This window comes from Larimichthys crocea, chromosome XIX (assembly GCF_000972845.2).
Source record: "Larimichthys crocea isolate SSNF chromosome XIX, L_crocea_2.0, whole genome shotgun sequence".
Lineage (NCBI taxonomy): Eukaryota > Metazoa > Chordata > Actinopteri > Sciaenidae > Larimichthys > Larimichthys crocea.
This window is the reverse complement of record NC_040029.1, coordinates 12,996,643-13,017,410: the sequence shown is the minus strand read 5'-3', so window position 1 is coordinate 13,017,410 and position 20,768 is coordinate 12,996,643. Positions and strand designations below refer to the sequence as shown.

Sequence of the window (20,768 nt, the reverse complement as noted above, 5' to 3'; positions counted from 1 at the left end):
CACTCACACACACACACAACACAACACACACATACACACTCACACACACACACACACTCACACACACACACTCACACACACACACACACACAACACTCACACCACACACTCACACACACACACAGAGTTCCTCTGGTCGTACATTAGTTTCACACTTGGCCATTGAGCTGACCTGATTTTCCCTCTTTGGGTCAGTTAAGGTAACTGGATCTTTACCGCTCAAAGGAAACAACTGATGATCTTAAACATCACACACACACACACACACACACACACACACACGCATACACACTCACACACACACACTCACACACACACACACACTCACACACTCACACACTCACACACACGCTCACACACACACACAGAGGTTCCTCTGGTCGTACATTAGTTTCACACTTGGCCATTGATGTGGAAATGCATTTTCTCTGATAAAGCTCTTTATGTGACATGCTGTGTTATTGTCTCTGTTATGGTGTGATGGTGGTTTTAGGAGCTATTGACGATGACACAGTCCTTTAACGGTGGTTTTAGGAGCTATTGACGATGACACAGTCCTTTAACCGTGGTTTTGGGAAACACTGATGAAGTCGTAGTCTTCTAATGCTGGTTTAAGGAACTGTTGATGATGTTGCAGTCCTCCGTTAGAAGTCTTCAGGGACCTTGACCTATCCTCTTGCTGGTGGCATTTTGTGGGTTTCGATGACGTCACAGTCCACTGCTTTGGGTTTTAGGTAGGTCTGATGATGTAACCTTCCCTTCCTGGTGGTTTTAGGGGACTTTGACTCTGGTGGAGCTCCAGTAGACGGGCTGTGGCATGGATACCTGAACATGACATGTAGGACAGGACTGTTTCCTCCACAACCACTCCTCTATACACTGCAGAGAGACAGGAAGACGGTCAGTCACAGTTTCTTCTTTTGTGTGAACTTTCAATTTCAATGAAAGCCTCAGTGTGTGTGTGTGTGTGTGTGTGTGTGTGTGTGTGTGTGTGTGTGTGTGTGACCTCTTTGTGGAAGCTGTGTGCACACTGCAGCTCTCTGGTGCCACCGGTTCCTCGGTTCAAGTCGTTGTGACAGATGAGGCAAACACTGTCTGCATCGCTCTGCAACACAAAGACTTCACGGTCACCAAGATGTTCCGAACACGACTTCAACCCTGATCTACTTACTAACCCTGACCTGCAGCCATCGTGATGTGTAATAACTCTGAAAACTGGACATGTGCTAAGTGAATAAAATCACCCATAAGCCATCAGTCTTTACGCACCAGCGACATGACGTTGCGTCTCCTGAACGTGCCCCGCCTCTCGTGCACTGTGGCCTCTGGGATTGTGGTTATGAGGGAGGGTCTTCGCTCGGAGGTGGGGGCGACGGCTTCCTGCGGTGATGGGAGGAGGCGGCGTGAAGAGGAGCGATGCAGCAGAACCCTCGCCGTCACCGGAGCCTGGGTGGACGAGTGGAGACGAGACAGCTGCATGGCCGACAGGGTAGCCTGGACAGAGAGACAGTTAATTGGTTTAACTGGGTAGCAGATCAGTGGATCAGTGGAGCTCTCACTGATACTCAACATTAAAGTTCAGATATTTGCTTGTAAAGGCCTTTAAAGCTTTAATGAAGAGATTTCAAGAACAGAATGACTCACTGATCCCAAAATAAACTGCAGGTCTAAAAGCCTCATTAGTGGCCTTGAGTGGACGTGCTCCTCTTTAACACCCAACTGAACCAACGAGCTTTGACCCAGCTGAGCTGCCTTGTCACAGCAGTACACTTGTTGCTAATGCAGCTAAAAATGGACCCTGAGAAGCTCTGACAGCCTGAAGTGGAACAAGACCTTTTCCTGCTGCAGACGTTGAGCCTCACTGTTGTTCTTCAGCCTCAGGCTTCCTCTGATCAGGAGCTATCTGATCAAATAAACTGTGCTGAAGTGATCAGACTGGTCCGACTGCAGCTAGAGTTAATAATAGTTTAAACTTTGAATGTTCAAATGAACACTGAACACACAAATGTGACTTTTGTGTTGGGAAATCTTCCCATGGCAACTCAATGCCACATCTTCATGGATGAATGGTGGACTGTAGCGGTCCCAAACGATACCCGCCCAAACTCCTCTTCAAGTCCTGTTATTATTCTATTCTGTTCTATTGATATTCTTCCCAGGTTGCAGCAGCAGACTTTTTCTTCCCTGAATACATTCTTAAGCTCCTCACTGATACCTACAGCATCTTCTGGAGCTGGACATACCCCATATACCTCCATCCTTGCAAGAACTTGCCCCGCAGAGGAAACTCATTTTGGGTATTCTTTTGTTAAGCTCATGGGCATGATTGACGGTTGGAAAGTAGATGGTTCACTTCAGACTCCAGAGACAGATACATGAAGTCCTCTTGGGCAGCTGCTCTGGGTCCCCTGATCTTCTTTAAGAATGGACAGAGTGGAATTACAGAAACCTCTCAAGGACCCTGTGGTGAGATTGTTTCGTATGAAACCATTCATGTCGACATCAAAGTCATAAGCATGACTTATAAACTCGGACTGATGTGTCAACTGAAGCCATCTTTAATGCTTTCTGTTCTCTTACCGGACACGGCAGCGACGCCCGGCGGTCGGCCCTCAATCGGACCGGTGGCTCGATGCTGCTTCTGCTTCCGGCTCTTCCTCGCTCTGACTTCCCCTCCTCCTCCTCCTTCTCCTCCTCCTCCTCTTCTTCTTCTCCGATCTTCTCCTGCCATTCTCCACCTCTGTACCGCTGCATCCAGGCATTGAAGATCCTGGCATCTTCCTCCTCATCCTCATCCTCTTCTTCATCCTCCTCATCAGCCTTCTCCTCTTCTTCATCTGCCATCAGAGGACTCGCGTCTTCTGTGTCTGAAAACACCTCAGCTTCTTCTCTGTCTGGATCCATCGCCAGGATATGTTGATGTTTGTGGAGCTAACAGCTGCAGCTAATGATACTGAACACACACTCAGCCAGGTTACAGCCAGGCTAACCAAATGTGTCCAGGTGACTTAGAACCCGAGTAAACAGCTCGGCCCAATACCAGTTTAAACAAGATAGTTAGCACAGAGATACACGTTCCAATTTACAGCCAGGCTTTGGAAGTGTGTGGATGGATGAAGAAGAGCTGATGGACGGGTGGATGGATGAAGAAGAGCTGATGGACAGGTGGATGGATGAAGAAGCAGCTGGATGGACGGGTGGATGGATGAAGAAGCAGCTGATGGACGGGTGGATGAAGAAGAGCTGATGGACGGGTGGATGAAGAAGCAGCTGATGGACGGGTGGATGGATGAAGAAGCAGCTGATGGACGGGTGGATGGATGAAGAAGAGGTGATGGATCCACAAATCCAGCATCAACCGTTGACCTCGCTCTGATCCATGCAGACACAAAGAAGAAGCCCGTCCTCCAGAACGTCCTCCAGAATCTCCTCGGTTCTTGCTCAGGTCCACGTTCTGCTCCTCGTTCCTCCTGTTGTTGGTTTTCCGTGTTTCTTTGTTGCTTTCTGTGCTGCTGTCACCTGTTAATCCGATTACTGGACCGCAGGACGAAGCAGGGAGATTACCTGGCTTACTGTGTCTAACCAGGTGAGAGGTGACGGCGTGACTTCACCGCCTTTAAATAGTTCAGGTAACTTTCAGCTTAGCTTCACCGGGCTACGTCCACTCTCACTGGGAAGCCTCTGCTGTCCTAAACACAATGTGAGTGTTTGGCCTCTCAGGGCTTCCGTACTTACTACAGTTATTACCTGTGGTCTGTTTTTATTCTACGAAATGTGGACAATAAAGTCTGAGTCTAAGTCTAAGTCTAGGTCTGAGTCTAAGTCTAAGTCTAAGTCTAGGATTAGGTCTAAGTCTAGGTCTAGGTCTAAGTGTAAGTCTAGGTCTGAGTCTAAGTCTAGGATTAGGTCTAAGTCTAGGTCTAAGTGTAAGTCTAGGTCTAGGTCTGAGTCTAAGTCTAAGTCTAGGATTAGGTCTAAGTCTAGGTCTAGGTCTGAGTCTAAGTCTAAGTCTAAGTCTAGGTCTATATGTCTGTGTATATATGTCTATGCCTGCCGCCTATATCCAATCCATACGGGAAGTCTCAAGCGGAAGTCAGTTAATCGCCGAGCTAAAACCAAAATAAAAGCTTTGAAAACACGTACGTTTACACCATGGACTGTATGCGTTACACAACATAATTCTGTGAAGTTACATGTTTATCATAACATATAATTGACTTACAACATTAACGTTTTATGGATTTACCTTCAATATCAACGTTATGAATACAAATGTGAATATTAATAGGACTGAAGAATAAGATTAAATAAACTGAATTCAAATTAAATAGAGAATTAATGAAACAGTCACAACAAATGTCACTTACCATCATTAGTTTATTCATTCATTCATTTTCTACCCCTGATCCTGCACGAGGGTCAGGGTGAGCTGAGCCTGTCTCAGCTGACTTTGGGCAGGATGTGGTAAATATTAATTTATGTAAAAGTTTCATCGACTTACAGTCAATGTTGATTGTAAATATTAATATTACAGTTATTAGGCTAACGCTGTAAGTTATATGTTATGATAAACATGTAACTGCACAGAATGCACGGGGTCGTGTAAACTCTACAGTCTGTGCTGTAAACGTGCCTGTTAAGCTTTTATTTTGTTTTTGTTTTATTTTGAAACTACTTCCGGTATGGATTGGATATATGGCGGCGCCCTTGTGTCTGTGGGTGCCTAGGACTCGTGCACGCGCACTCGCAACCGGAAGTGCCTGGCGCGCGCCCGTCACGTGGAGGCGGGGCCTCGAGCTGGATGTAAACACAGCTAGCTGTTAGCTGCTAGCTGCTAGCTGCTGTGAGCTCACGCGGACATCGTCAGGATGGGTACGTGCTGATTATTTATGTTAATTAATTAATGAGGCAGGTTTAATCACGGTGACGTCATCAGGCTGACCGAGCGGCTCGCGTTATCCTGTTAGCATGTGTGTTAGCGGACAGCCAGACTGCAAACACTGATTACTGATTACTGATTACTGATTATTGATGATCGATTATCGATAATCGATCCCGATCAGCAGCAGCCAGCTGCACGTGCTGCAGGAGACGGCGCATGTGCAGGACGCCAAACTGTTTTTAAAAACCGTCAGGACGCTTTGAACCGAGCTGACAGCAAAAAACATTACGAATCATCAGCATCTGTAAATATTCATGAACCTGCAGCTCCGACGACACCTGACTACACCTGACGACACCTGACGACACCTGACTACACCTGACGACACCTGACTACACCTGACGACACCTGACTACACCTGCACACACCTGACTACACCTGACTACACCAGACTACACCAGACTACATCTCACAACACCTGACAACACCAGACTACACCTGACGACACCTGACTACACCAGACTACATCTCACAACACCTGACAACACCAGACTACACCAGACTACACCTGACGACACCTGACGACACCTGACTACACCAGACTACATCTCACTACATCTCACAACACCTGACAACACCAGACTACACCAGACTACACCTGACGACACCTGACAACACCTGACAACATCTCACAACACCTGACAACACCCGACTACAACCGACTACACCTGACAACATCCCACAACACCTGACAACAATTGACTACACCTGACAACACCTGACAACACCCGGCAACACCTGCACACACCTGACAACACCTGACAACACCTGACAACACCTCACAACACCCGACTACACCCGACTACACCCGACAACACCCGACTACACCAGACTACACCAGACTACACCTCACAACACCTCACTACACCCAACTACACCTGCACACACCTGACAACACCTGCACACACCTGACAACATCCCACAACATCTCACAACATCTGACAACACCAGACTACACCAGACTACACCTGACAACACCTCACAACACCCGACTACACCCGACTACACCCGACTACACCCGACTACACCCGACTACACCCGACTACACCAGACTACACCTCACAACACCTCACTACACCCGACTACACCTGCACACACCTGACAACACCTGCACACACCTGACAACACCTGCACACACCTGACTACACCCGCACACACCCGACTACACCTGACAATACCTGACAACACCCCACAACACCCGACTACACCTGCACACACCTGACAATACCTGACAACACCTTACAGGAGAAGTGGTTAGGAAAGGACAGAGGATGTGTCTATGTGTCTCTGCCAATGTCTGAAAGCTTGCTGGGCTGAACACGACCAGAACTTCTGGGTCCGGTCTGAGAGCCACAGCTCAGCCAGTCTGTTCAGCAGCTAAATGGAACGCAGCCGCCCATCACGTTCTCACCTCCTCCCTCCTCAGGCTCGGCCCCCCCCCTCTCCTCCCTGCGCCTCCTCGTCCCTCCCCTCCGCCTGCTCACGGCGGCGATGTGGCAGGTGGCACGGCAGCAAAATGTGGTGCATTATGGGATGCTGGAGGACTTCGTTTCCATGGTAACTGAGGCTGTGCCGCAGCTGCTGTCGGACCGACAGAGGAGCCTGCTGCTGCTGGCGCTGAGAGCCAAGGTGAGGCGGGAAAAAGTAACTTAGTACATTTACTCGAGTACTGCAGGACCTGCCTGAACGCTGCCTGTGTGTGTGTGTGTGTGTGTGTGTGTGTGTGTGTGTGTGCCCTCTGTCAGGTGACCCTCTGTGATGTCGACCCTCAGGCCGTCCACACACAGCTGGACAAAGTCCACTCTGTGTGCTCTCAGCAGTGTGATGAAGAGGTGGATGGATGGTGTGCAGCTCTGCTGACTCTGACCGATAAACTAACAGAGAGTCCAGCAGACAGACAGCGCCTCCTGCAGGTCGGTGCAACAACACCGACACCAACGACACCAACATCCAGTCCCTCTCTGCAGTCTGCTTCATATGTTCTGTTTTGTTTCAGGAGGTCTTCAACCAGAGTTTTGACTCCGCTCTGCAGTCCCTCATATCGGACTTCCTGTCCAGGATGGAGCAGCTGTTCCCCGTGCCCGACTTCAGACAGGTGCTGAGTTCAAGAATGTAAACATGACCTGGACGTAGTCTCTGAGACGTCCCCGCAGACTGTCTAAAACCTGGACATAGTCTCTGTGACTGTCTAAAACCTGGACGTAGTCTCCGAGACGTCCCTGCAGACTTTTAAAGTTTGAATTTGTGTCTCTCAGGCTGCTTCTTGGCTTGATGCTGCCCCTGGTGGTCTGGAGGACTGTCTGCAGGAAGCGGACAGGGAGGATCTGAAGGAACTACTGACCAATCAGAGCTGTCTGCTGGGGCGAGCGACCTCCACAGGTACTACACCACAAAAAGCAACAACACTGACTGTTTTTGTCGTTGTCGTTGATCGATGACCTTTTTCCCTCAGTGGGTCATGACTCGGAGAAGATCCTCCTCTCAGCCTGGTCCCACCCCCTCTTCACCAAACTGACCAATCCTGACCCTCCTCCCTCCGAGACAGAGGTCCAATCAGATCCTCTCTGTGCTGTGGATCACCCCGCCCAGCTGGACGTGGAGCTGATTAAGGTGGAGGTGGTGGTGATGACGGAGGACGAGCAGGACGAGGTAGAGGAGACTGTGATTGGTCAGACCGCGTCGCCAGTGGAGCACGAGGCGTCCAATGAGAGTTCAGCGTTGGGTGATGACGACTGTGCCGTGACACCTGTGACTCAGGAAGTGGACAGGTGAGACACTTCGTCCTCTTTTGTCCAGACATCAGCTGTGTCAACGCTCCAGTGCTGAACCTTGTTTCCTGTCAGGTTGAAGGACTCACCTGGAAACTTTGCTGACCAATCAGGAGACACAGGTGAGACACACACACACACACACACACACACACACACACACACACAGATGAACTGAACTTCTTTGTCCCGCCTTTCTCCACAGTGGACCAATCAGATCAGTCCTGCTCTGAGGTCACAGCCAACGCCCTGTTCAGCATTTCCCATAATTCCCAGCGGGTGGCTCACAAGTGTCCTCAGTGTGGCAAGTGTTTCATCTACCGCTCTCAGGTGAGCGTGCGTCCACTCAGGTGCATTCTTCTTCTTCAGTTCATGGTGTTTAACTGCTTCTTCTTCCTCAGGTCATCCGTCACCTGCGGACCAACAAGTCCTGCGGGTCGGCCATCGCCACCTCCGGCGCCGTGAACCTTCAGATTCAACCTGATGGTCACGAGGAAGAGCCCCGCCCTCCAGAGCCCCGCCTCCCAGAGCCCCGCCCCTCCAGGAGCCACTCCTGCTTCCAGTGCAACGCCATCTTCAGATCCAAAGCCGAGCTGCTGGCGCACCAGCGCAGCCACCGGGCCCGCCCCGTCTACCATTGTGGCCAGTGTGACAAGGAGTTCCACCACCTGTCCAGCCTGACCAATCACAAGCAGACCCACCTGGACAAAGGCATGTTCAGCTGCAGCAGGTGTGATAAGGTGTTTGAGTCTGCCAAGGAGAGAGACGCCCACCGGCTGCAGCACCGGCTGCCGGACCTCACCTGTACGGTGTGTGACCAGACGTTCAGCTCTCAGACTCAGCTGCTGCGACACCTGCAGGTCCACTCTGTGGAGGGAGCTGATCCCTGCTACAACTGCCGCTTCTGTGACCAGACCTTCTCAGGTAACTTCCTGCAGGTACACCTGCTCATGAGCCAATCAGAGCTCAGCGATTCAGCCGCTTCCTCTATTGTTGTAGCAGCTTTCACAGAGCGACGTCACAATGTGCTTTAGACACAGAGCGATAAAACACGAGGCCAGTTTGAATAAAGTGAGCCGGGTCAGGAGACCTGATGACCTCCTGGTGGTCAGTCATCAGGTCAAAGTCTGAAGGTTCTTGTAGGAAACTGGGTTTGTTTAGTTTGTTAAAGACGCTTCCTCAAAGAGGAATCTTCAGTTCAGACCGGTGAGGATATACCACTCCATCCAGTCAGCTGTTAAGGTCACCTGATCGCAGGTGTGGATGCGGGTCGTCGAGGCCACCTGCGGGTCATCGAGGCCACCTGCGGGTCGTCGACGCCGCCACCTGCAGGTCGTTGAAGCCACCTGGTGTAGATGGTTGTTGAACTGCTTGGGAAGGTGAAACGTCTTCAAGATCCGAAAGTAGTCCAGTTTCCTACAAGAACCTTCCGGGATCTAACCGGGATGATGAAGCGTGAATAAAGATCAGTTCACAGCATTTCTTACGGGGGTTTGTCATCTCGTACCGCAGTCAGAGTAGATGTTTAGCTTCAGTCTGCTGTTGAAGACGCTGCACTCCAGTAGAAAGCTCCAGAGTGAGTAAGTGCAGGTTTTATACCTCACCAAACTGATGTTTGTCCGTCTGTCCAGGAGTGACGCAGCTGCGTATCCACCAGCGCACACACACTTTCCGCTCGTACCAGTGTGACCAGTGCAGCAAGACGTACGGCTCGCTGACCGGCCTCCATTCGCACCAGGCGAGCCACACCACAGAGAGCCGCTTCCTGTGTCCACAGTGCGGCAAGCGCTTCAAGACCCGCGATGGGTTGGAGGGCCACCTGAGGACGCACACCGGGGAGCGGCCCTACCGCTGCCCCTACTGCCCCAAAGACTTCACCGCGCTCGCTGGCCTCAACGTGCACGTGCGGCGGCACACCGGGGAGCGCCCGTACGTGTGCACGGTGTGCGGTAAGGGCTGGCCGTCGGGAGGAGATCTGCAGAAACACATGAGGACTCACACGGGTGAACGGCCGTACGTCTGCCAGGACTGTGGCAAGGCCTTCTCCATCTCCTGTCACCTGACCGAGCACCGGAGGATTCACACAGGTAAGACAGGTACAGGTGTGACGATGATCAAATGAAGAAATGACTCCGTTTCAAATAACTGCCTGTCTCTGTGTCCAGGAGAGAAGCCCTTCTCGTGTCCGGAATGTGGTAAATGTTTACGGAGGAAGTTTGACCTGAAGAAACACATGTTGTCTCACAGCAGCGTTCGTCCGTACGCCTGCGTCTACTGCCCAAAGAGCTACACCCGCAAAACTCACCTGAACAGACACCTACAGAAGCACAGGACTGCCGACAGCGAGGTGGTGGTGGAGGAGGTCGCCGACGAGGCCTGAAGAGTCCGCTTGATCTTTGCATGTTGTATTCATGGTGACTCGTGGTGACGCAGCAGTGAGCGTCCGTGATAATGAAAAGAGCGTCACAGCAGCTTCTACAATATAAAGTCTAAAGGTTCTCACACTGGACTGAATCATAAATCAATCACTACTCACTGATTGGCCTTTTTCTCTGCCCTCTCCTCCTAAAGAGAACTCTCGTGAAGCACCTCGTGTACCTGTGAACTTGTCAAGCACACCCGTCACCCTGAACGGAAAAGGCTCTTCAGAAGAGATGACAGGTGTAGAGATGACAGGTGTAGAGATGACAGGTGTAGAGATGACGGGTGTAGAGATGACGGGTGTAGAGATGACAGGTGTAGAGATGACGGGTGTAGAGATGATGGGTGTGGAGATGACGGGTGTGGAGATGACGGGTGTGGAGATGACGGGTGTAGAGATGACGGGTGTGGAGATGACGGGTGTAGAGATGACGGTGGGCATACAGAGGAGAACCTACCTCCAACACGTGGGTCATCTTTAGCTGCTCTCCACTGTGTCACCACACAACGGTATGGTAACTCTGACAGGAGTCATCATTAATGTGTTCACCTGTGACAGGAGTCATCATTAATGTGTTCACCTGTAACAGGAGTCATCATTAATGTGTTCACCTGTGACAGGAGTCATCATTAATGTGTTCACCTGTGACAGGAGTCATCATTAATGTGTTCACCTGTGACAGGAGTCATCATTAATGTGTTCACCTGTGACAGGAGTCATCATTAATGTGTTCACCTGTGACAGGAGTCATCATTAATGTGTTCACCTGTGACAGGAGTCATCATTAATGTGTTCACCTGTGACAGGAGTCATCATTAATGTGTTCACCTGTGACAGGAGTCATCATTAATGTGTTCACCTGTGACAGGAGTCATCATTAATGTGTTCACCTGTGACAGGAGTCATCATTAATGTGTTCACCTGTGACAGGAGTCATCATTAATGTGTTCACCTGTGACAGGAGTCATCATTAATGTGTTCACCTGTGACAGGAGTCATCATTAATGTGTTCACCTGTGACAGGAGTCATCATTAATGTGTTCACCTGTGACAGGAGTCATCATTAATGTGTTCACCTGTGACAGGAGTCATCATTAATGTGTTCACCTGTGACAGGAGTCATCATTAATGTGTTCACCTGTGACAGGAGTCATCATTAATGTGTTCACCTGTGACAGGAGTCATCATTAATGTGTTCACCTGTGACAGCAGTCATCATTAATGTGTTCACCTGCTCCTGAAGCAGTGGTCGAGACAAACAAATGTAAAGTAATGTGTTATTTTCGGATTCTTGCCAGAGGAGAGTTTGGATCATTTTGTGCTTTGCAAACATTAAAGCTGTCGTGTTTAATATTTCATGTTGTGACTCTTCGTTTTCCCGTGATGACTCGTTACTGTCAATCAGACCAGAGGTCGGCGTGGTAGGATGTGAACAAACTTTATTAGCATCGTGTTGCTCGACCAAGCAGAACAGGAAATGTGTCTAGTCGTCGTCGTCTCCTCCGACGTTCTCGATGGTTTTCCTCATCCACTTGGTCATCCTGAACAGGTGAGTGTAGAAGCCGTACTTTCCATCGCGGTCGCAGCCTTCACCCCACGACACGATGCCCATCTGGTACCAGCGGTCCTCCTCCGGATACTGCACACACAAACAAATGAATGAAGTTCTGGAGAAGTTCTTCTGAAGCGCTTTGGTCCTCAGGATAGTTCAGACATATCACGCTCCAGGTGTTTGTCCACATACATGATCATTGTAAATGTTCGGGTTCTCACCTTCATCACAAACGGTCCACCGCTGTCTCCCTCACAGGCGTCCCCACGCTGGACATCGTCCGGTCTATAACCTGAAACAAACAGAAGACCATCGTGTCCACCATGTTAGCTTAGCACATTAGCATGCTGACGTGTTTCGTCTCGGGTGGGAACCACAAATGCAGAACAGGAAGAAGAACGCTTCATTTAGAAACGGATATTTGAATTATACTGTCAAGTTCTGTCCATCTGTCATCAACACTGCGTAGAGACTGAGCGTTACCAGCACAGAACATGTTGTCTGTGATCCTGACTGTTGTGGACATGCGGCAGGTGTCCTGATCCACGATTGGTAGATGGATTTGCTGGAGGGCTGAAGGTAAGTTTCTGGCTGATGGGTTCCAGGTTTCCTTCAGGTTCCCCCAACCGGTCACACGACCCTTATAGCCCTCAGTCATCAGCCTGTGGGAGGAAAGGTACGGTCACATGACTCAGAAACCACCACGGTCCACGACAGGCTTTGAGTGTGCGTTGTCTTACATCCTGGCGACCTTCCTGGTGGGCAGGCAGATGGGGTGGATCTCATTGCTGAAGGCGACCGGCCGCCTCATGTGCAGCAGAGCGATGTCCCGGTTCAGATTCACCCTCCAGTTGTACTTTGGGTGCACGATGATTTTATCGATGGCCACGATCTTCTCGACACCCTGCTCAAACCTGGAACGGTTAGTAACCTCTGATCAGACTCTTAGAAACGTGGGACAAACACGAACCCCGTGCAGCCCGGCTAACCAACTGAGCTAACAGCAGCTACAGCTGTCAGCGGTTTACTTCACTGTCCATCAGAAACTCTGTAAATCACAGAGAGCTGACCTACATGTTTCTAAGATTTACTGAACCTTCCAGGTTCAAGTACGGTGTCGAGAAGGTCGTGGCCATCCTTCCTGATAGACTGTTAGCAAGCTGTTTTTGATCAGAAGTAATGTAATCTGAACAAATACTCGAGTACAGCTGAGCATAGTTACACAATGGGATCACACTCTGAACCTGGAGACAACAAGCAAACAGTGTTTATAGAGATGATGGTTTCATACGCTGACAGGAAGTCTTACTTGGCCCTCTTGTGTTTCCCCAGGCGGACCAGGATGTCTTCACTGGTGAAGTTCTTGTTCCAGGGTGGGTAGAGGATGCAGTGAGCCGCAGTGAGAATCCATTCGTTGCTGATGAGACTGGCTCCACACAGCAGCTCCTGCGGGCTGCGTTTGTACAGCATCACCTGCCTGCAAACAACACGTTCCCGTCACACCTGAGTCACATGATACCACTGCATGTTTAATGTGTGATGCAGTTACCACGGTGACGGTTACCATGGTGCAGAGGCCACGTCGGCCTCGTCGCCCCCAACGATGCGTTGTTCTCTGTACGACTCCAACAGCTCCACCTCCTTTGTGTCTTTTTTGTTCAGCTTTTCAAACAGGGGGCGCTGTCCACACACTGCGACAGCCAGTAAACCGATCAATGAGTCAGTCAACAGACTTTAAACCAGTTAACAGCAGATACAAAGAGTTAGACTGAAGCACCCCGGGCCACCCGGGTCAGGCTCAGCTGATCTCAGACTGGAGCTTTAGTTTGATTCAAACTCATAACATGTTTATTTCTGAATGTTTTAAAATGTCTCCTGTCCAATCAGATTACTTGGTTGGAACTAACCAGCCAGTCAGTTTGCCTGTTTCTTCCAATCAGTCACCCATGATGACGGTGACTCACCAGCCTCTCCTTCTCCGAAGGTGCGAGGGTTGAAAAACGTCTTCTTGGCGGGCGTCAGGACAGATCGCTCCATGGCTGCAGTCTCTGTTGTCAAGTCATCATTAAGCAAGGGGTCATCTGGGAGACAGACAGGTGGAGAGACAGGTAGGACAGGTAAGAGGTAGACAGAGTTTTTAGGGTAGTATTCTATGGTAGTTCTGGTACTTGTGATGGACTTGTCCTTGTAGTACCTACCACACAGATCCAGGTTGCAGTAGTCCACCGTCACATTTCCAGAAATCTCCACGTAGCACCAGGGGCCCTCTGGGTCGTTGTCAGGGTTACGGCACTTGTTGCCCTGCAGAATAACCTCCGGGATGAACTCTTTGTCCTGGCTCAGCGCCTTTGCCTCTGACGATGACCACTGCAAACAGGTGTGGCCTCCCATGCTAACGGACAGTTCACCAATGTAGTCTGTGCCAAAATTTGGTAAACAGTCCCCAGAGCTGGCTGCTTCTGGGGCCACAGTGGGCGGGATGAAGGCCTCACCTTGAAGAAGAAGGAGAACACATCACACCATGAATGGACTGTTGACAGTCGCCATGCACGAAACCTCAAACTCCAGCTAAGCTCAGTTTACAACCAGGAACCCGGCAGCCAAACAGTACGTTAGATTGTTTGGGCGATGTCAGGTGTGCTCTGATCAGTCCGAGCAGACACTTGCCACATCTCGGGACCCTGCAGAGTTCCTTCTGGACCGTCGGGTCTTTGGTGAAACACCACGGTCCCTCTGGACGCTTGTCCGGGTTTCGACAGAAGTTCTCCTGCAGGATGCTGTTTGGTTCCGAAGCATTAAACTCCCTGCAGACAGACAGGTGAGCAGACAGACAGGTGAGCAGACAGACGGGTGAGCAGACAAACGGGTGAGCAGACAGACGGGTGAGCAGACAGATGGGTGAGCAGACAGACGGGTGAGCAGACAGACAGGTGAGCAGACAGACAGACGGGTGAGCAGACAAACGGGTGAGCAGACAGACGGGTGAGCAGAAAGGCGGGTGAGCAGACAGACGGGTGAGCAGACAAACAGGTGAGCAGGTAGACAGGTGAGCAGACAGACGGGTGAGCAGACAGACAGACGGGTGAGCAGACAAACGGGTGAGCAGACAGACAGGTGAACAGACAGACAGGTGAGCAGACAGACAGGTGAGCAGACAGACGGGTGAGCAGACAGACAGGTGAGCAGACAGACAGGTGAGCAGACAGACAGATGGGTGAGCAGACAAACGGGTGAGCAGAAAGGCGGATGAGCAGACAGACAGATGGGTGAGCAGACAGACGGGTGAGCAGACAAACAGGTGAACAGACAGACAGGTGAGCGGACAGACAGGTGAGCAGACAGACGGGTGAGCAGACAGACAGATGGGTGAGCAGACAGACGGGTGAGCAGACAGACATGTAATGACACTAATCAGTCCAATCCTTAAGTCAGTCAGTCACTCAGACAGACAGACAGACAGACAGACAGACAGTCAGTCAGTCAGTCAGTCAGTCACTCAGACAGACAGTCAGACAGACAGTCAGACAGTCAGACAGTCACTCAGACAGACAGACAGTCAGACAGACAGTCACTCAGACAGACAGACAGTCAGACAGTCAGACAGACAGTCAGTCAGTCAGTCAGTCAGTCAGTCAGTCAGTCAGTCAGTCAGGCAGACAGACAGACAGTCACTCAGACAGACAGACAGACAGACAGACAGACAGACAGGCAGACAGACAGGCAGGCAGACAGACAGTCACCTGATGATGGGATGTGGGAAGCTGTGGCCCCAGCGTTGACACTCTCTCCCTGATACTGTGATGTTGATGTTTCCTGCATAGTTCACACCTGTACCAGAGATACACTCACCTGAACACACACACACACACACACACACACACACACACACACAGTGTCAGTGTAGCTGTACATTAAGATTAAATAAAATTAAGATGAAACTTTTTAAAGTGAATTTACCGTCGATGCATTGTCTGACGAGGTCGATGTTATCCTGTGTTCTTGGCAACTCTGTTCCTTTACAGTCTGACAGACAGACAGGCAGGCAGGCAGACAGGCAGACAGACAGACAGACAGGCAGGCAGACAGACAGACAGACAGACAGACAGACAGGCAGACAGACAGGCAGATAGGCAGACAGACAGGCAGACAGACAGGCAGGCAGACAGTCAGATGTTTGTGTACTCAGTGTTGTGTATGTGTTGGACTTTGTTCATGTTTGCTGTGCAGCACTCGTCAGATTAAAGTTAAACGTATTAATCATGTTTGATGTAGAAATATATTCATCAAGTATTCAAAGTACTTACTTACCCAAATATTTCCCCCAGAAGTATTCCTGAGGGGAGAGTATGTGGTTAGACTGTGAACTGAGCAGTACTACAAGTACTTTTACTTCAAGTAAGTAAAGTATGCTTCTCTGTGATTAGACGAGGGGACAGTGAATGAAAGCAGAAGAGAGGGTCGTACTGTTTTGTCCGTCTGTTCGAACACCTCTCTGGCTTCTTCATGGTCACAGATTTCCTCCACACACTCTCTCTCCAGGTTCCCTGGTATGAAAATAATACACATTCATATGCAGTAGTACACATTCATATGCAGTAGTACACATTAATATGCAGTAGTACACATTCATATGCAGTAGTACACATTAATACGCTGTAGTACACATTAATACGCTGTAGTACACATTAATATGCTGTAGTACACATTAATATGCTGTAGTACACATTAATACGCTGTAGTACACATTAATATGCGGTAGTACACATTAATATGCGGTAGTACAGCGGTCCCAGTACTCAGAAGTACTCAGATATTTACCTTACAAAGTAGTTCTAAGACAGAAATACAAAAGTACTCATCATGTAGAACTGACAGTTTAAAATGTACTGGAGTAGAAGTATAAATTAGTACTCCAGTAAAGTACAAGTACCTCACATTTTGGGTTCTGAATACAGAACGCAGTTCAAACAAGCAGCTTACCTGGTTTCAGCTCCTCAAACAGAGAATTGGCCCGGCGGCTCCTGACCAGAACCTGCGAGGCGAGCTGGGACCCGAGGAAGACTACGACAGAAGATCCAGATCACTGAGTCAGAAATTCTTTCTCCAGTCAACAAGTGTTTCTATAATTTTGTCCACCCCGTCTGTATCAGTGACGTGCTCAGTGTTCCTAATAAACTACATGGTACCAGAAGTACTGCAGTGTACAAATACTGTATTACTGTTCAAGAAAATGTCAACTGAGTCAAACATACTTTAAGTATTTAAAGTAAAAATACTCTGACTGCAGTGGAGTAGAAGTATTACGTAATGGAGAATGGAAATACTCGAGTACAACAGAGTACTTACTATACTCAAACTTGCAGTAACGTGAGTGATAAGTACAAAAATGACTTTAATATTTCTGTAAACTTTCTTTACTGACTTTGTGTATATTTGTACACAAAGTAGAGTTTCAGTAGAGACTATTACAACTTTATACTACTATCCTACGACTAGCAGTATTTCACTTCGATACTACAGTAATAAGAAGCATGCAGGACGGTGGAGGTACCATGGTCTGCCAGGCAGCTGTGCAGGACAAACAGCAGAAGAACAGCAGCTGGTTTAGATGTTGGCTCCACCATGATCCAGACCTCCGAGCAGAACCTCAGAACCAGATCCAGTAGAGTCCCTCTTCAGTGTGTCTCTGTCTCAGTGTGGCTCTCTGTCTGTGTGGGGGAATATTGACCAAAGGGTCAAAGTATAAGTTGGACTGATGAGTCCGACGTGTTTAATGTGAATCCTGTTTACTTTGACTCAACCAGCTGCCTCCAGACTCAGGATGAGCATGAACCGACACTACTACATGAATACTGCAGTATTTTACTAAACCAGGAGACAGCCTATTGAGATGAAAGAATCTCTTTTCAAGGAAGTCCTGGAGTCCAAGGAAAACAAGACAAGGACAGAATTACAACATCTTAGGAACATCCTAAAAATAAAAGAACAGTCCAAGCCGTGAATCAGCCCAAACAGTCCAAGAGTCGATGCTCAGATTCTGAGTCCAGAGAAATCAGCTCACTGAGTTTTATCATCTTCTGTAATAGCCAAGAATCTCCTAGTGAATGAAAGTATACCAACGTTTCCACATCAGAGCAAGCTCACAGTGACTCAAAGCTTAAAGAGCTGTGTCGAACAGAACCTCTGAACCGGCAGTGTCCAGTCTAACAGCGAACACAGCAACAGAACCTCTGAACCAGCAGTGTCCAGTCTAACAGTGTACTGTGTACTGTATAGTATATAATATATATATATACTGTAGTTCTGGAAATATTGGAAAGTGAATCATACTGTGAATTCTACTGCCCTGGCGCTCAGCTCTGTTTAACAGCAGGAATGTGACGGGTTGTTTCATATTAGAGCAGCTGTGAGCGTTCATATGAAGGACAGGACAGGAAGTGCTGCAGCATATTTCAGTAATATCTCATATGCTGATACTTTTCTGACTGACTGAGTCCCTGAACTGTCAAACTGTGGCCTCACATTAACACAGAGGGAATATTCACTGTGACATCAGCACTGACCGTACGAACCTTTGTTCCCGTCAGCTGCGTAATCAACAGCTGCTGAACTCTGAGTTCAGGCTAACGTCAGGGTCCAGACCCGTCAGCTTCCCAACACTCACACCTCTGAACCTGTGAGAGCCTTCAAACCAACCTCATGAACAACAACGTGAGAAGGTCTAAAGAAGGACTGATGACAAAGAAATGATGAGGACGCCTCTGCATCTCTGCTGACTGTGTTTGTGTCTGACTCAGCACAAGCAGAGCAAATATTTGCTCTCAGATACTGAGGTGAAAGTCTGTCAGCAGAGTTGGGTCAGAAACAAAGTGGTGGACCGAGCACTCCGATCTTTACTGAAGCCGGAGCAGTAATACCACCGTGTAGAAATACTGTGGCACAAGTTAAACACAGCTGGAGCTGAGCAGCTTGTCCTGTGCAAACAAAGCTCATGATCATCATCATCATTATTATTATTATTATTATCATTATCATTATCATCATCATCATCATCATCATCATTTTATTTTTGTGGCTTAGGAGGACGGCGCCGTACTACCCTTTATTGGCCAGCCGCCACTGCTCATGAAGTCATTACAACTTAGACCAAAAGGAATACATGGTTCAATGGAGCTGTGGCTCTCTGTCAGCCTGGCTACAGTGCTGAAGAGAAACCTGAGGTTGTTCTTATTTTCCTCTATTAATGAAGAGTAATAGGCTGCTCTGGCATTACAGAGAGCCTTCCTGTATGTTTTAAGATTGTCTTACCAGACTAAGCGAGATTCTTCCAGGTTAGTGGCATGCGATGCGTTCAGATTTACGTGCCTCTTGCTTTAATTTGTGAGACCCTGTCCATGATGCTAACCTCCTATGTTTAATTATCTTCTTTTCAGAGGTGTGATAGAGTCGAGAGTTGTTCGTAATGAGCCTGTAGTACTATCAACAAGATGATCTATTCTCTCTACACGACGTCCACTACATATATAATTACTGTCATTACTGTTACCATATTTCCATTTGAGTTTATAGTTAGTTTATAGTTAATTAATGATTAGCTGCTGCTGTGCATCTGTGTCTATCTCTATCACAGGTTCCACTGCTACTGTAATCATTTTATCATTCATTGTAATTCATTGTCATTTTATCATTCATTGTAATTGTACAATATGTTTCTGTTGATTTGTTCTGTACACGAGACATCTATTGCACGTCTGTTTTTCCTCACTCAAACCGAGGGTCTAAGTACAATTAAGTAATTAAACCTCTTCTTAAAAAGGCCACTCTTGATTCAGATTTTATGAACTAATATCAAACGTTCCCTTTCTCTCTAAGATACTTGAGAAAGCTCTAGCCAGTCACTTATATGACTTTCCCCAGACAACAATTTGAGGAGAACAGTCATGATTTAGAATGAATCATAACGCAGACACCACTAATGAAAGTTACAAATGCCCTTCTAATGGCATCAGATAAAGGACTTGTCCCTGTACTTGTTAGATCTTAATGTTGCATTTAACACCACTGACCATCAAATTCTACAACAAAGCAGGAATATCTAATTGGCATTAAAGGAACTGGTTTAAGTCTTATTTTTCAGATTAATCTCAGTTTGTTCATGTCAGAATCAATTTTATTCGCTATGCAAGTTTACACCAACACAGAATTTACTGTGGCAGGATTGAGCATACACAGAACACACATATATGGAAAAGAATATGGATATGTACAGTACAGAAGTGCAAATCAGTGTCATAAAGTGTCATGTGCAAAGTTCAGTGCGATTGCTGGGTGGGGGCGGGGTTTTGTCAATGATGAATTCTCCATGCACACCAACACATTGTTCCACAATGTTCTGTCCTTGGAGCAATTATATTCAGCTTATATGTGCTTCCTTTCATTAGGAATTACTTGATTAAATTTCATTGTTATGACAATGATACCCAACTATATTAAGAGTACTGATCAAGCCAGATGAATGCATGTATCATAGATGTTTTTATCTGGATATCAGCATTAGTAATAGTATTTTAATAGTGGTGAAAACCAGGACAATTTGGTAGTGAATGTTGAAAATCCAGGATATCTGGACACGTGGATACATGGTACACAGTGAGCACTTTTGTGGCTGTGTTCCTTCATGCATTTATTTTTTGCTGAAGATGGCTTCTGCTACATATGTGGTGAAAAACAGAAGAAGAGATTAAGAAATCGTATATATTGTTAAAATAATGACAAAGTTCCAAATGACTAGTTTTCTAACTAAATGTATTGAATATATGAATAATCTTAATTTAGAAAAAATACCAGCAACAATTATACAAACATATGTTTATGTGAAAGCCAAAATGTATGGATTTTTCTATTTCTTTATATCACTGTAGGCCATTAAGGACATAACAGGTAATGTGAATATATATGATATAAAAAATAAAGTAATGTGGGTCACCTACCCTAGATTTAAATAAAATTGAAATGACTGAATGTAGGCCAAACACACTTTGCACATATTAAAAGAAAATTGTTTTATGCATTAAACATGCCAAA

The 20,768-nt window shown here is 47.7% G+C and overlaps 3 protein-coding genes across 3 annotated transcripts; 1 reads left to right on the top strand and 2 right to left on the bottom strand.

Moving 5' to 3' along the window:
- Positions 1–317: 317 nt before the first annotated feature.
- On the bottom strand, positions 318–3,815 carry si:ch211-207l14.1 (histone H3.v1). Its single transcript, XM_019267448.2, has 4 exons — positions 2,581–3,815; positions 1,270–1,494; positions 1,007–1,105; positions 318–879 (listed from the first exon to the last, which is right to left on the bottom strand). Exons 1-4 carry the CDS (start codon positions 2,902–2,904, stop codon positions 772–774), a joined length of 756 nt encoding a protein of 251 aa, XP_019122993.2. The 5' UTR covers positions 2,905–3,815; the 3' UTR covers positions 318–771.
- Positions 3,816–4,689: 874 nt separating this feature from the next.
- Positions 4,690–10,114, top strand: LOC104936797 (oocyte zinc finger protein XlCOF22). The gene is made up of 11 exons (XM_027291715.1): positions 4,690–4,872; positions 6,369–6,571; positions 6,688–6,855; positions 6,939–7,037; positions 7,198–7,321; positions 7,395–7,710; positions 7,786–7,832; positions 7,916–8,040; positions 8,112–8,634; positions 9,342–9,797; positions 9,876–10,114. The coding sequence occupies exons 1-11, from the start codon at positions 4,869–4,871 to the stop codon at positions 10,088–10,090; spliced, it is 2,280 nt and encodes a 759-aa protein (XP_027147516.1). The 5' UTR covers positions 4,690–4,868; the 3' UTR covers positions 10,091–10,114.
- Positions 10,115–11,559: 1,445 nt separating this feature from the next.
- Positions 11,560–17,366, bottom strand: f2 (coagulation factor II (thrombin)). Its single transcript, NM_001303337.1, is given in 15 exon segments — positions 11,560–11,771; positions 11,906–11,976; positions 12,168–12,346; positions 12,425–12,598; positions 12,994–13,161; positions 13,249–13,375; positions 13,649–13,765; positions 13,883–14,176; positions 14,352–14,488; positions 15,425–15,533; positions 15,642–15,707; positions 15,993–16,017; positions 16,149–16,228; positions 16,665–16,745; positions 17,236–17,366. Coding segments are annotated over 15 exon segments (1,857 nt in total). The 5' UTR covers positions 17,309–17,366; the 3' UTR covers positions 11,560–11,615.
- Between the last annotated feature and the right edge of the window lie 3,402 nt (positions 17,367–20,768).